Source organism: Phyllobates terribilis, unplaced genomic scaffold (assembly GCF_046119375.1).
Source record: "Phyllobates terribilis strain yellow unplaced genomic scaffold, ASM4611937v1 Scaffold_7__3_contigs__length_470593459, whole genome shotgun sequence".
NCBI lineage: Eukaryota > Metazoa > Chordata > Amphibia > Anura > Dendrobatidae > Phyllobates > Phyllobates terribilis.
In genome coordinates, this window is record NW_027362767.1 from 89,776,306 (window position 1) to 89,793,180 (window position 16,875).

The following is a 16,875-nucleotide window of genomic DNA, read 5'->3' on the forward strand; positions in this document are numbered from 1 at the left end:
GTCCTCAAAAAAAAGCTAGTCCCCACTCAGGTCCGTCATCTGTTAAAAATATAAGGGACTTCCAAGTTACTGGTAGCAGAAAGGCTCTGGAAAAGCGAAATGGCCCTTGCCCCCCAAAAGAAATTCAAAAAATTTTGTGCTCCCAAATCCAAATGCCTATTCTACAATAATTTGTTCTCCAATTGTCAAATAGCACTCCGTCCCCCCCAGATCTCGCCATATGGCTGAGCGGTACGATACAGCCACATATGGGGTATTGGCACTTTTAGAAGAAATTGTGTGACACATTTCGGCACCAATTTTACCCATTGCCTTGTGTGAAAATGTAAAATCTGAGGGTAAAACATTTTTTTGTGGTAAAAATATAATTATGCTTTTTTCACTGCCCAATGGTATAAATTTAAAAATTAAAAAATACTCACTACTTCCCTAGATGAATTCCTTGAGAGGTGTAGTCTACAAAATGGGGTCACTTGTGGGGGTTTCTGCTGTTTCGGCATGTCAGCGACTCTTCAAATGTGACATGGTGTCTGCTGCCTATCCCAGCCAACATAGCGCTCCTTTCTCTTCCGAACCCTGCCGTACACCAAAGCAGTGGTTTTCCCCCACATATGGGGTATCGGCGTGTTCAGGAGAAATTGTACAACAAATTTCATGGTGCAATTTATCCTGTTACCCTTATGATAGTACAAAATTAGGGAAAGGAAAACATTTTTTGTGGGGAAAATGTGAAAATTTTATTTTTATGGCTCAATATTATAAACTTCTGTGAAGCAGCTGGGGGTGCAAGGTGCTCACCACATATCTAGATAAGTTCCCTAAGGGGTCTAGTTTCCAAAATGGTGTCACTTGTATGGGGTTTCCACTGTTTAGGCACATCAGGGGCTCCCCAAATGCAACATGGCGTCCGCTAATTATTCAAACAAATTTTACATTCAAAAAGTCAAATGGCGCTCCTTCCCTTCCAAACCCTGCCGTGCGCCCAAACAGTGGTTTGCCTCCACATATGGGGTATCGGCGTGTTCAGGAGAAATTGCACAACAAATTTCATGGTGCACTTTATCCTATTACCCTTATGATAATGCAAAATTAAGGGATGAAAAACGTTTTTTGCGGGAAAAATGTGAAAATTTTATTTTTACAGCTGATTATTATAAACTTCTGTGAAGCACCTTGGGGTTCAAGGTGCTCACCACACATCTAGATAAGTTCCCTAAGGGGTCTAGTTTCCAAAATGGTGTCACTTGTGGGGGGTTTCCACTGTTTAGGAACATCAGGGGCTCTCCAAACGCAACATGGCATCTGCTAATTATTCAGACAAATTTTACATTCAAAAAGTCAAATGGCGCTCCTTCCCTTCCAAACCCTGCCGTGCGCCCAAACAGTGGTTTTCCCTCACATATGGGGTATCAGCACGCTCAAGAGAAATTGCACAAAAAATTTTGGGGTCCATTTTTTCTTGTTACCCCTGTGAAAATAAAAAAAATTGGGTCTAAAGTAACATTTTTGTGAAAAAAGTTAAATGTTCATTTTTTACTTCCACATTCCAAAAATTCCTGTGAAGCACCTGAAGGGTTAATGAACTTCTTGAATGTGGTTTTGAGCACCTTGAGGGGTGCAGTTTTTAGAACGGTGTCACTTTTGGGTATTTTCTGTCATAAAGACCCCTCAAAGTGACTTCAAATATGATGTGGTCCCTAAAAAAATGTTTTTTGTAAATTTTGTTGGAAAAATGAGAAATCGCTGGTCAACTTTTAACCCTTATAGCTCCCTAACAAAAAAAAATTTTGGTTCCAAAATTGTGCTGATGTAAAGTAGACATGTGGGAAATGTTATTTATTAAGTATTTTGTGAGACATATCTCTCTGATTTAAGGGCATGAAAATTCAAAGTTTGAAAATTGCAAAATTTTCAAAATTTTCGCCAAATTTCCGATTTTTTCACAAATAAACGCATGTGATATCAAAGAAATTTTACCACTATCATGAAGTACAATATGTCACGAAAAAACAGTCTCAGAATCAGGGGGATCAGTTGAAGCGTTCCAGAGTAATTGCTTCATAAAGTGACAGTGGTCAGAATTGAAAAAATTGGCCCGGTCACGAAGGCAAAAACAGGCTCTGGTGTGAAGTGGTTAAAGGGAATCTGTCACCCCCTGGAACTTTTCAGATGGGTAATATGGGCATACAGGTGATAGAAATGTGAATCTATACTTACCTGTATGGCCCATATCTACTTACCTGTATGGTCCTTATTAGCAATCTGGTTGCTGTGTAATAGCTTTTTTATTAAATTAGTTCTGCTAAGCTTCGCGTCCCCCGGATTCCAAGAAATGCCCGCCTACGAAGCCCTATTTCCATACTCACCCCACCTCCCCTGCACGTCATAGGGCCCTGTGAGTTACTCTGCCTTCCCAGCACCTGCGCACAAGTTCCCTGCTCCACAACTCTACACTGAAGGCAGGGAGAAGAGCGCCATCCGTACAGAGGAAGCAGCGCAGGAGCAGGATTCGGCCGGGAACTGCATGTCACAGGGCCCTGTGACATGCAGGGGAGGTGGGATGAGTATGGAACAAGGGCTAGTAGGCGGGGATTTCTTGGCATCCGTGGGATGCGAAGCTTAGCTTTTTTTTATTAAATTATTTCTGCTATTACACAGCAACCAGACCGCTAACATGGGCCATACAGGTAAGTAGAGATTCACATTTATATCACCTGTATGCCCATGTTAGTGGTCTAAAAAGTCCCAGGGGGTGACTGATTCCCTTTAAAGAGCAGGATGGATACAAGCTATGCAAGTTGATTAAATGCTGAAACAATGAGTCATGAGCCCCTTTCACCTTCATCCCTGATCCTTGACCTGTGAATGATGATCTTACACAGGTGTAAATATAAACAAGAATGTCTGTAGTGCTGCAAGCAGAATCTAGGAGAATCAGAAAGACTTTACAAGGAGAATCAAAGATCAGAGACTCTCTCAGACCATCAGCTTGGTAGCGTGTCTTTAACCAAATAGACACAGATTTGGATTCTACATGATTGCGGCCTAAGGGTATACGGCCCTGACTGGAAAGATATGGATCTGCTCCACTGACCATCAGAGAGCCCATGGATACATTTGAGGAGGCAAGGTTGGGACGATAAGAACACCTAGCCTTAAGGATATGTTGTTTGGGGTTGCCAGGTGGGACCCTCCGGTCGCCTGGAACCCATGTAGACATTCGGAGAAGCCAGATTGGAACCAGCCGATCATCTGGCCCCATGGACACTCTCGGAGAAGCCAGGGTGGGACCCTCGGGTCTCCTGGCCTTGTACCTCGATGGACTGCTAGCTTCATAAGCTTGCCACTACCTTCTCTCTGTGGGGGCCCGCCAAAAGCAGGGGGGCTACTGGTTGAGATAGTTGGCCCTGGAAGTCCCAAAATCACAGCCGTTCTATCCCAGGCGGGTCAGCGGAAGGGTGAGGACTGTAATGTTGCACCATCTTGGGTATTAGCTGGGACTGTTCTATGTGTTTATTGTCCACTTTGTGGTTCAATAAAGTATTGCCACACTAGATTACCCTCACCCTTTGTTGTCTGAGTAGTATTATGCCCACGGAAGACCCCATGTCTTCACAGGGGACACCATAGAAAAAAAAAATTGGGGTATTTTGCACAACGTTTTTCCTGCCAACATGAGTATTTGCAGCAGATTTTTCTGTAGTAAAAGACAAACGTGTGCACATACCCTCACTTGTGATCATTTTTATTACATTTTCACGTTAAAGAGAACAGGTACATTGAATATATGAAAAAGGTATATTTTTGGATAAAGTGGTTGAGTAAAATCAGAATATTATGTGAAAACATTTTGATCTGACAGTCACACTTTAATAATGTCACAAAGGCTATAAATACCAAGTCATTACATACCACCATTATTTTTATATTCACAAAAACTATTATTCACCTGATCAATGAGCATTTACCGATAATTGTTGTATTAAATGATCATGCACACTCACTTGCTTGAGCTCAAAGCGGACATAGTTTTCTGCCCATCTAAATAGGTCTTTATGATAGGATAAAGTTTAGGAAAATCCGATAAACCCATTGAAACACGTGTGAACCAAACCTTATGTTGTACTATTGTATGCAGTGAACTGCTTACCTTAGCAGCTTGTGATTCCCTTAAATAATATTTTAGAAGATCAGAAAGCTTCAGATCTTCATCAGCTGATATCCGGGCCTCGATTTTCTAGAGAAATGACAAAAAAAAGCTGGTGATACATCCGCACGTGTCTACTGTAACCAGTTAAGATGAGGGAGTTGTAAGTTTGAGACGTTGATGTTCTGATTTTCTTAGACATCCACTTCATAGACAGAGGCAAATTATCAAGTCCTGGCTGCCTTCAACCACCACTAGGGGGAGATAATGCATAGTAAAGATACAGGTAGCGTCTATGGTCCCCCCTAGTATTAACTGCAATAGACCTGCCATCAGACTATGTAGGTGAGCAAACTGCAGGGACACGTCCACTTTGCTGGTACCAAAATCGTACAAAAATTTTTTATTGAGTCCAGATAAAAGACAGGACACCGTTTATGTGATAGTTTATTCATTTGGGGCACTATCCCAGCCTTATTCCCCTCTACTTTTGCAGTAAATGACCACTGACTGATGTGTATCTGCGCATACAGCATCCATTACTATAAAAGGAGGCACCGGACTCTAAGGGAACCGGTCAGGGAACTGATGCTGCACTACCCACAGTCACCACAATCGCAGCCACGTATATTATTCTCTAATACACTGTCATTTTAGAAAGAATATTCTTTCTTTCATGATGTAGACTATGGCGGGAGAGGAGACTAGTCTGGCACTGTTCCTGGTTGCATCATCCCAGAGAAGCTGCAGGTGATTGACAGGTCTCTCCCCTCATATGTACATATGGACAGATATGTCAATCACCTGCAGCAGAGCTGGGAAAAACCAGATTAGTCTCGTCTCTCCCTATTGCCCCCGGATGGATCTTCAAAGTATGTCTTTCCTGCAACGTCAGAGCGTTTCAGAGAGTAATATACCTGGCTGCAGACGGACTGTGATTTAGTCCCTTTAACTATAGTTCTAGGATATAGAGGTCGTGTTGCTCTAAGTGCTATGAAGAAATACTAAGATAAACACCACACAAAAAAAGATAGGGTGATTAAACAGAACGGTAGGTCCCCACACCTTATAGAGCACCTGTCATACTGAAAATGGTCTCTGATCTGTCAGCAGGATGTTATAGGGCAGGAGGAGCTGATCAGACAAACTTTTTTTGTGGGAAAAATTTCAGTAAAACTTGCATTAATTGAAATCCCTGGTGTTTGTATGAGTCCAGTAGGCGGTGCTAGTCAGTGACTGACAGTCTTCCCTATATGACTGTGCATGTAGACATAGCAGCCAATCACCAGTAAAACTGCACACTGGACTAATGTATAAAGACACCAGGGATTGCAATGAATAAAATGAAAATTTTACTTAATCTTTTTCAACAAACCTACGTATCATTCTGCTCAATGTCTTCTCTGTGTCGTGCTGTGCACAGATCAGACTGCATGTGCAAAAGGATAGGTTCTCTTTAATCATTTATTTATTGCTTTGCTCTACATATTTCTCTTTGGGGCTGAAATTTGCTGGAAAACGTTGCATAAGAAACTGAAGGTCAAGTGACCACAACGTCCCCAAAAAAATCCTTAGTTCTACATGTTGAAACCAGAGTAAAAGCTACTCAGGTCGCCTGATTCACTGTCTTTTAGGAGTGACTTCCTGCCATTTAAAGTTGTACTACCTAATTATTATTGGCTAATTAGGCTGCATTCACGTGTTACATTTTTTTTATGCAATCACAATAATGGAAAATTGCGGCAAAATATGCATTTTTGTCCATGATGTGTTTTTTACAGCACTGTGTGATTCAAATAATTTTATGTGGAACTTTATATAGTTCTCAACTTCCCTACACAACAGAAGAAAGGACTGAATATTTAGAAAAAAAAAGGGAATTCTTGCAACGCTCTTCTGTGGCCCAGCAACAGTTAGAGGGGTATATCAATTTAGATGAGGGCAAAATGGTTCTCCTAAAGGCAGAAAAACAAACTTAAAATTGTGGTTTTAACTGCTCCACGTCCCTCCTAAACATGGATTATAAAATCCTTACTAACAATATAGCAAAATGGATTAAACAGAATCTGTCAGCAGATTCAGGGGCCATTCTCCTTTGCTCTTCAACGTGAGCAGTCGCCTCAAGCCACCACTCATGGTGATGAGCAAATGTCACACAGATTGATTACGGCATGGGGCACTATGGAATTTTTCGACTTCGGACAGGTGAGGGATACGGTTTTCTTTTTTGAATTTTATTCTTAAATTTTACACTTGTTGTAGACAGCAGGGGCTGAATACAAATCTCAACATTGTCCCCTGCTTGTGCTGATGTCAGCTGATCATGGCTGACTCGAGCCAAGCCTGACCAAGCTTGGCTCCAGTCGTTTGTAATACTGAGGCAATTAATTCCACAGTGGTATTGATTACGGATATACATACCCGGGTCTTGTCGAACAATTCCGACACTCTTAGGAAAAATCTGTAGGAAAGAGGAAACAACAAAGGAACAGGATAATTTTAATGGAGGTGAATAATACTCTACTGGACCATCCCTTATTAGCAGCTACAATAGGCATTCAATAAAGAAAAAAAAACCCCACACGGTACTTCTCTCCCTGATTGGCGCCGTTCCACCCACTGATTTTTTCCATGCCAAAATGTTTTTACTAGTATCAATTTAAGGTACATACAACATTTTGATCACTTTTTACTGCATGTTTTAGGATGCAGTGACCAAAAAAAAACAATTTTGATGTTTGAATTTTTTTCCCTTTTTATAGAATTTACCGTATGGGTTAAATAATGTTACATTTTAGTAAACTAAACTTTTATAGACGTGGCAGCATTGAATATTCTTTTATTTGAACAGTTTGATCACTTGTACAACATACTGCAGTATGTAGGAAGGTTAGCCATCTCCTAAGAAGCATCAAGGTGGTAGCGACGAGGGTCTTCAGCAGACGCCAGCTACCATCGCATCCCATCAGCACCCCACAAACCAGTTAGGAGGGGAGATAAGGGCGATAGGCGCCCAAATGAACGTCCCACTTAAATCCATTGTCAGAAATTGACAGGAACACGTAAGTGGGTAATAAACAGGTAGAGATAAGAGTTGCTGGTACCTGCTTCTGTGAAGCGGGATCAGCTCATGAGCCTGCTCTATACACCTGTTGGAGTGGGGAGCGGTGATAGAAATGCTTGTATATTGGAATTACTAAAAAAATGGATACATACTGCTTCCAAGGATATGGCCTAAAATTTCTATGTAAATGCATTTCTATTGTGTGCATATCTTACTTGCATATGTCAGTGTTATCTTGGGTTCCCAAGGCGTACATGGAGGAGCCTATTCTGTTATAATCATCGGCGACACCTACAACAAAAGATGGGAAGAAAATATTATCAAGGACCAAACCTTTTCAACTTATGCTGCCAAGGCAATATCACCAATATGAAGGAAACACTACAAATTCTAAACATCCTGATGTCTAGAGGGGGTCATTTGGCTACCATGTTGTGTATGGACGCGCTATTTCCCATAAACCTGTTTCTGTATAACAACCTGTGCAATTTTACAGTATTTCATGTTTGTCTAGACTTATTATTAGCAAGGATTCATAGGCGAATGTACAGGAGACACCTGAAGGGGATTGATGGCCCCCCAGCTGCTAATGCAAATCTTTAGGACCCTGTGATTGAAAAAAATACTCAGACGAGATCTGGGGCACAATCTTAACTCCTAGAACAGCACCTACAAGTGACGGCATGGGGACAGCTCTTTGCGCTGCACGTTACAGGGTGGGAAGGCGTTACATTGGTTAGATCTTCACATAGACAATATATAAAACTTTGCTCATTCCTTAAGGGTCCCCCCCCCCTCCCCCGCCCATCCTGGATATGGCATGCAGCAGACGCAGACTGGCTAAATACGTGCCCGCATATCCACAGCTGTCTCTATTCAAGTCTATGGAAATTACAGAAAGAGATGGCTAAAGCTGTTACCACCTTCTACCTGCTGTCAACCGCAGCGTCACTATTCAGTTCATGCCACAATAAAGACACTGCTCAAAAAAACAGGAGCTCTGGGCGACAGCAAGTAGCGGACGGTTCGCAGGGCTCCCATCCAGCGACCACCGGAGTACTGAACGGGCCTCTGGACTAGGGTCCTACAATTGGATTTGCTCATTTCAAATAGCAATGGATGATTGCTGCCTGGCTGTTTCGCCTCTCCTGTGCACCCACTCTGTTAAAGGGGTCATCCAGAACTATTTAATTTTTTTTTACTAAGGGCCTAAGAATTAAACAGGCAGGTAGCTGCAAACTCATAATCCTATAAAAGCCCAGTACTCCGATGTGCGTTTCGCGTGCAGCTTCGTCAGAGGGTCCCTGGGCAGTGTGGTCTTTATGCACGATGGCACATGGAGGGTATAGGCCTCAGCATATACCTTAGTTGATATTCTATATTTTAGGAGTGCTAATGCAGGGGGGTCGCCTAGATCTTCAAATTGATATGATTGTATATTTGTAGCATCAGTGCTCTATATATTCAGGGATGGTCCATGTTTCTGTAATCTGCGCGGACCGTATTCCTATGCCTCCATTACTTTGTTATACTGCCTGATTTTCAGTGTATTTTCATGTTATGTACTAATCTGACCACACTGGCATTTTTCCTTTTATTTGGGCTTTATGGTCTCTTTTTTGTTGTTTTTAAAGGGTTTTGTGTCTTTTGTAGTTGTGTTAATAATGGTCTATTAATAAAGTTTAAACACACTGCTTCTCTTCCGCTCTGCTCTCTTGACGGGGTGTGACTGACGACATCATGCTGATTGACAGCCAGCTCCCCAACTGCGGGGAGCCGGCTGTCAATCAGCATGGCATCATCAGTCACACCCCGCTGATAGAGCAGCCCGGAAGAGAAGAGCAGCTGAATTACAGGCTGGAGCGGTGGGTCACCATTCTGAGCCGGCGCCGGGCAGAACAGCCAGATAGTTGCCCGTTAGCAACTACCAGACTTAAGTTTGTAGGCCCTTAATATAAAAAAAAAAAAAAAAAAAAAAAAATAGTCCTGAACAACCCCCAAGAAACCAACAGTCTGATTTGTAGGAATTTTCTGCCTTACAAATGACTGAAGTCTTTTTAATGGAGTCTCAGACACCAAATCCTTTGGCGAATTAGGAAATAGCACAATGTACAGTTTCAATAAAAGAGACTTGCATTTGTGGGATCTTGTCATCTTATCAGACTTTGCACTTGCATCCTTCACTCTGTTGTGATATTCTACAAGAAACGTCCGCTCGTGATCAAAGAAATCATCCACATCCTTCAAAAGACATTAAGGAAAGAGAAGCGATTGTCATTTAGTGCTCTACACTAGGTGCAGTTATGGTCACCAAACCGCCTAGCTTACCTTTGTACCAGAAACTATGACGCCATCAGCTGATTTCACTACGCTTTTGAAGAAATCTTCCAGTTTTTCCTTCTTGTTTTTACCACGAACACTTAACTGTAAAGTAAAAATTGATGAGGAGGTGACATTTTCAAAATTCTTTCCATCCCAACACTTTCTAAATTTGAAGGGGGATCAGAAAGCATTTACTGTATGCAAATTGCTTCTAATTAATGGGTTATAAAAGCAAAGAATGCTAAAAATGATCTCAATGTATTTACATATGACTGCTTAAGGGGTTTGTCCATGACTTGGACAACCCCTTCTTAAAAGAAACAGTGCCCCATGTAAAAATACAAACACCATATACTCATATCGTGGACGGGTGCCATTCCAGAGCTGCGTATGCAGGCGAATGCGTCACATTGTTATGTCACGTTAGTGCTGCAGCCAATCAACGGCTACCGATAGCGCTCACGTGATATAATCGCTAATAATAATCATTGAAATTGTCCTTTAATATTATGCGTGGAACAGTAAAACTGCTATCCCACAAAGTACTCTTAAGCTGTGCTATGTCCGCACCATGAACTGGAGCGGCTCTGCATGGTCAGACACAGCCATTACACAGTATACAGCAGGGGCACATTTATAAGATCTCAGCACAGGAACATTTTCCTTTTTAAACACATCGAATTGTGGAACTTCTAATTACTACAAGGTCTATTAAGGTAATTAAAATTAACTTTGGGTTGACTTTGTTCATGTCCTTGCTGTTTTCTACTGCTGAAGTGTGGACATAGCTTATCATGGCTGCAGCAAAATCTTTATACTCCATAAGGTTGTGACTTCTCTTAATCAAGCATTTAACTAGTTAGTAGCAACGTGCTGTGTTAAATTACTTTGACAACTTTTTGTTTTCTATCACTGTCTCATTGAAGGCCAAAATTTCAAGTGGATTGCGTCCGAAATCCACCTGATAAAGCACTTTAGCATTTCATAAATAGAATGAATGTATTCACGCACACAGTCATTTTGACATTGGTATGTTCAGACTTTTTGAGCTTCTTTTATCCGCTTCAGAATATGTTTCAGGAAAAACATTGGGGTCGTTTTCCTGAAGAATCTACTGCTTCAGAAACTCGACAGGTACGTCGACGTCTAAAAGATGCTGTATGCACGCACATACCAATAGGGATATTTTCAGCTGCACCCCTGACCTCACATGTAGTATGAAAGAAAACAAGCTGCACAACATAACAGGACAACATGGCAGACATGTATCACTCTGTTCCCAGGCTAAGGCCTCATTCACACATCAGTGTTGAAACACGTATGTGAAAAAATGGTACAATGTGTCCGTTTTTACCACCAGTGTTTTTCACAAATGGATAAATAAATTACAAAGATTCTCCTATCTTTTGCAATATTAAATACATACAGCACACGGATGGTTCAAGGATGCCATCTGTGTGCTGTACGTGTTTTTCACAGACCCATAGACTTGTATTGGCAAAGACAGAAAAAAAAAACGAACATGTCTTCGTGTGTTTCAAAAGGACATATGCTCCTCGAAAATTTTACAAGGACACATTGTCACAGACTGGGACTATCAGACCTGGTCTATAGCTTAGGTCTAATCTAGTACGCAACTTACATCTTGATTGTACTCCAGAAAAACATGAAAGTTCAGATCTTTTCTAAGAATAGGATGAGCTGCGACACGGCACAGGAACACTTCGTGCATTGCTACCGTTTTCTTAAAAATAGCCAGGTACTCTCTGCAAACAAGAAAACAGCGCATGCTTAAAGTGGAACTGCACTTTCACACTTTGCATAAATCAATAGTACAGACTAATATTTGAAACTGTATAATATGTCTTAGATCAGGTTCCTTCCTCACATATCAGACACTTTTTCCTAAACCTGAAATCCATCTGTAGTCACTGTGGCGTCACATGACAAAGCCCAAACGATACTGTTTTTTCCAGTACTGGAAATATCAGGACGTGTGAAAGTGCCCCAAGATGGTGAGTGGACACAGATATAGTTTAACAAAAAGAAAAAAAAAAATATGTATTTCAAGTCAAATAAGGCCTTTTTATGACATGTGCTCATCGTTAACTCCTGTAATCTCTAAACGACATATCACTGGCTGATATTCCAATAACACCTTATCGGCCCAGTGAGAGGACGCCACAAGTCTCTGCACAAAACTATGGAGGACGTTCACAATAGTGCTCACAATAAATGGAGCGGGCACAGGATTCTTTCAAGTGGCTTCAGCTTCATATCTGAGAGGCTTCGGCTAGGTACACATTGTGTTTATGTCCAGTAGGTATGCGCCCGACAACTGCCAGTCAGTATGGGTGCAAAGGCATCAGTCTGCCACAAAGAATATACTGTAAAAATAAACAAACATACAGCACGGTATATGTTTTTTGCAGTGATCCTCTGTATAGGAAAGCGTCTTCTGGGCTTTCCTATACGGTTACACCGTAAGCCGGCACTTACTTGCCAGGAGGCACCTGAAAGAACAGATTTCAGTCTCCAGATGGTGAATCATGGCAACGTTACAGTATGCATCGGGAAAATCTCTGGACGTATACTGTAGGCTAAGTGCACAGATGCAGTGTGAACCGGGCCTAAGGAACAACCCAGAGCTTTCCCCTTAGCTTTACCACTATGATTTCAGGTATGAGGGAATAGAAAGCAAACAGCGGTATTGTCCATGGACGGGTAAACACTCACGCTTCAAGCTCCTGCTTCATTTTAGTAAACTCTTCCTTGGTCATTGAACCTTCCCCTTCTCCGAGCTTTTGCAATTTCTCTCTGGAGGCATCAAAATCAGGTCTGGGGGGTGCGGGTGGGATCTGGATGTATAATAAATCATTTGCATTGTAATAGGTCATGTTAGGTAAAGTTGCTTTCACAGAGGTGTTCTCAAAAAAAAAAAGAAAAAAAAAAGAAGGACCTGTCCGCTCTACAAACAAGTTTATGAGTAAACACTTGCATTTCTCACAAAATCACCAGTTGACGCAGCTTTTTTTTTTTTTTTTTTTTGCTTTATGTCTGTAACTCCTCCTGGAACAGTATTAAAGGGGTGGTCTACTACTAGGACAACCACTTCTTCATCTGAATGTCTACCCCCGATTTAAATAAAACCACCTGTGCTCACCTCCCAGGGCTCACGTCACATAACGTCATGTGAGCCCTGGGAATGCAACAATGAACAGCGCCGGCACGGGAGGTGAGTATAGGTTGTTTCCCCCATTAAAATAAAACCGTCAGATTGAGAAGGGGTTGTCCTATTAGTGGACAACCACTTCAATAAATAGCCATTTGGGTCTTACTATTGTCCTTTTGATGTCTGACAATATTATAACTGAATGAACAATTTCAGACTGTGTAGAGAAATATCCCCATGACAAGGGGTAAGGTGTAAGGTAGACTCAGTTTTTACCTTATTCATCAATATCAAGAGGAATAATGAAGGAAAGGAACAACCAAAGAGCTGCCGATATTGTCATTTTATACGTATTTATGTATACAGACATATGTTTGAGAGGGCTTACCTCTGGAATCTTAACAAATCATTGTGACAACACAGCATTTCTTCTTAATTATGCCAGACAAACATTCAGTAGGGCAGGAGCCATACGCTTTTATCTTTATGTTGACTTTTGAATTTATGTGTTTTCTTTGATTGGTTAGCACAGACTATTGATTGAATAAGCCTGGATGTTGATATGTTGATATTTACTGCAACTTATTGTCTGCTAGCTTTGCAAGACAGGGACTCAGGGTCTTTGAACAATGGATGTTTGCTAGATATATTAATTACCATTGTACAAGTCCATACAGCTTGTTGACTTGTATTGCTTGGGTGGTTACAGTCTAGCCTTCAGGGTTTGCAAGTCAACATTGGGAAGGGGGGGGGGTGAGCTGTGGATACACAACCATTACTAGTGGATATCACCATCCCTTATCCTTTCCCTGTGGATGGGTGCTTGAAAGGAAAGGGGCATATGCCTCTGTATCAGACTTTACAAAATCAAAGCCAAGAGAGACTCTTCAGAACAGCCACATGGCTCCATCAAGAGGGACACAGATCTGATGCCCCAGGTGCTGTACATGCTGCACAATGCCCCTATATGGTTACCTAAACGGTGGTTCCGTACAATCATGTCTATATTTAGGGATCTTGTATGGGGAAAAAAACAACCGAGGATTAGATTGGAAATATTACAGAGGCCCAAAGATTGAGGGGGGCTGGCAGTCCCGAGCCCGTGGATCTACTATCTAGCAGCTCAAGGTCAACAGCTGAGGGGATGGAGAGAGACAGAGGGCACGGGTTCGGTGTGGCGGATATTGACTCGGGTACTGGGGAGAGATCCCTAGGTTCAAGGACTGGAGGCAGGTAGTTCTAGGAAACTGGGACTGTCATGCCCCACTCTGGCCCTGATACACAAGGTATGGGAGGAGATTAAAAGGATTAGGGGAGTGGAGGCCCTGACTAATTATTCCCCTATATGGCAAAATGAAAAACTGCCAGTTTGACAAAATGGGGGAATTTAAAAACTGGACGAGGAAAGGAATTCAATACATGGCCCAATTACAGGACTCGCGAGGACTAGTGACTTTTGAGAAACTACAGGAGGAATATGAGTTGTGTGAGATCTGTAGATTCCAGTATAGACAGTTCTGTCACGCTTACATAGCACAGGGTAAGACGGTTTCTATGAGGGTCCAAAAAGATATATTGTTGGATTATGTGTGTAGTGATGGGGGAACAAATGGAGTTATGTCAGGTATTTATAAGGACTTAAGGCACACTTTTTTAATCAACTACCCGATTAAGGCTAAAGAAAAGTGGGAAGACGAATTGGGTCGATAGAAGTGGATAAGTGGGAGGTGATTATGGAATGCATACCCCAATTGTCACTGAGTGAGCCAGGTAGACTCTCGTAAATATATGTGCTCCATAGAGTATACAGGACCCCTGAAAGACTAAATAGGGCAGGACTGAGACAGACTTCTGGATGCCCTCGTTGTCAGGCTGATGGGGCCGGGATCTTACATATGTTGTGGCAGTGCTCCAGACTGGACTCATACCGGACAGCGGTTATTAACACTATAGAGGGAGTGTATGACTGTAGAATTGAGAGGGATCCTGTGGTTTGTATTTTAGGTTATGTGGAGGAGATCCAGATTCAAAATTAGTTCAAACTGGCGATTGCTAGGTTGTTATACATTGTACGTAAATTAATAACCAGGCATTGGATAAATGAAGAACCGCCGACGATACAAGAATTTTTTAGACAATCAGACTTTATTGTAAATATGAAAAAAGGTATTTATGCCAAAAGAAAAAAAGGGAAAAAAATGTTCAATGTATTGTGGACACCGTGGGTGGAGAGACGATGATCCCGAAAGGAGGATGTACTTCTAAGTATTTGTTGTTGATGTTTTTTTATAAGGGAAGGGAGGGGATGCGCTGTAATTGAAAATATGTGACCTTGTTGGACATTGTAATGTCTGGACGCTGTTTCTTTGTTTGAATTTCGTTAATAAAAACATATCGGATTTAAAAAAAAAAAAAAAAAAAGAGGGAGGGACACAGATTTGGTTTCTACAGAATGTCAGCTTAAGGCACCATGGCCCTGGCTGGAGGAATACATATCCGTTCCATTGACTATCGCTGAACTCTCAGACGTTTTGAAGAAATCCAGGTTGGGACAATCAGGTCACCTGGCCATATAGCTCACTGCTCTATTCCCGGCGGGCCAGTGGAAAGGTGAGACTCTGTAACTTGCACCATCTTGTGTATTTTCTGGAACTGTTCTCAATGTTATTATTTGCTGATGGTTCAATAAATTATTGCCACATTGTTTAACCCTCACAGTGTTGTCTGAGTAGTGTTCTGCCCACATGAGACCCCTGTGTCTCCACAATCTATAGTGTTTATTACCATTTTAACAGCTTGAAAAATAATTCTAAAGTTTTTTAAAAAAATAAAAATTAAAAAAATTGTATCGTAATTTTCCTAGACTAAACTTCAATTTTTTCGTCCATGGAGAAGTTTGAGGGCAAGCTGACGTTTTTATCCATACCATTTTGGAGTACATAGGTCATTTTGATGGCTTCTTTTTTCTTTATTTTGTGTTGTTGCTGTGACTGAAAAAACGCAAATGTGGTGTTTGGTAAACGACAAAAGGAGGAAAACATTTTAAAAAAAATAAATAAATCAATTGGGTTAATGAATTTTATAGGTCGAACTTTTATGGACACTGATACCAAATATGTAAATACATTATTAACAAAAAAGAAGGGGGTGATTCAAATTCAAATTTATTTTTATTTAAATTTTATTTTTTTCCGTTCCCATAGGGGACTTGAACCTACGATCTTTTGATCACTTGGGGTATGTGCCCAAGACATGGAGTAGCAGCGGTTTGGATGCAGCTCACCTGTGCTGCGTCCAAACCACTGCGTTTTACATTAGAAGCACAGTGGATGGGATCTATAGAAATCCCATGCCCACTGTGCTTTTATTAGACGCCGCATAAGCTCACCGGCAGCGCGGGTTTAGGAGCCGCAGCATGTCAATTTCTGTTGCGGAGACACTAGTGTCCGCAACAGAAATTTCCACAATAGAATGGATAGGATGTGTTAAATCTTCAAGCTTCAGTGAACACATGAAGATTTAGCTGCGTGATTAGAACGCAGCGTTTTGGACGCAGCAAACATACGTCCAAAGCGCTGCTACTTCCTGATCCTCGGAACGTAGCCTTGTACTATATGCAGCTATACTTCAGTATGGCTGCATATAGTAAAATCCTTGGTCTTCTATGGTGCCCAGCTTAAAATGACAAGCACAGGGGCCTTTAGCAGACCCTTTGGCACACTGCTATCATGTCCCAGCCAAACAAATACCCAAGCCAGATCACAGTGTTTAAATGCTGCTGTCAGTGATTAAGAATTTTAGTGCCAATCACTGCTGCTAATGTCAGATGCCAGCTATGTAGTAAAGCTGGCATGTGCCCTTAGCAAAGCGGGTTCAGCTCCCGAACCAACTCCTCGTTGTATATAACCATCATGGAGCGTTAAAGAGTTAATGAACTCTGCGGCACAGAATGGCGTACTTCACCACACTTTCATACCTTTTTCGCAGTGCGGTATTATTATAGCGCCATTTATTCCATGGCGCATTACATGTGAAATATAATAATCTACTCGCCAACAAGCGGCGGCTAACAGGACAATCTTTTCCCATTGGTCAGACAATGGAGCCACATTGACATAGCATTTTAACTGCTTAAAACATCATTCAGACATCTGGGATTTTTCACGTTTG

At 41.5% G+C, this 16,875-nt stretch overlaps 1 protein-coding gene across 1 annotated transcript in view; it reads right to left on the bottom strand.

The window, feature by feature from the left end:
- SNX6 (sorting nexin 6) overlaps window positions 1-16,875 on the bottom strand; it is a 34,149-nt gene that overhangs the window by 11,276 nt on the left and 5,998 nt on the right. Inside the window, exons 5-11 of the mRNA XM_073638959.1 lie at window positions 12,270-12,391; window positions 11,176-11,299; window positions 9,540-9,635; window positions 9,347-9,452; window positions 7,427-7,502; window positions 6,569-6,608; window positions 4,151-4,237 (exon numbers count right to left, since the gene is read on the bottom strand). Coding sequence (XP_073495060.1) covers window positions 4,151-4,237; window positions 6,569-6,608; window positions 7,427-7,502; window positions 9,347-9,452; window positions 9,540-9,635; window positions 11,176-11,299; window positions 12,270-12,391 — 651 coding nt within the window. The remainder of the gene's footprint in view (window positions 1-4,150; window positions 4,238-6,568; window positions 6,609-7,426; window positions 7,503-9,346; window positions 9,453-9,539; window positions 9,636-11,175; window positions 11,300-12,269; window positions 12,392-16,875) is intronic.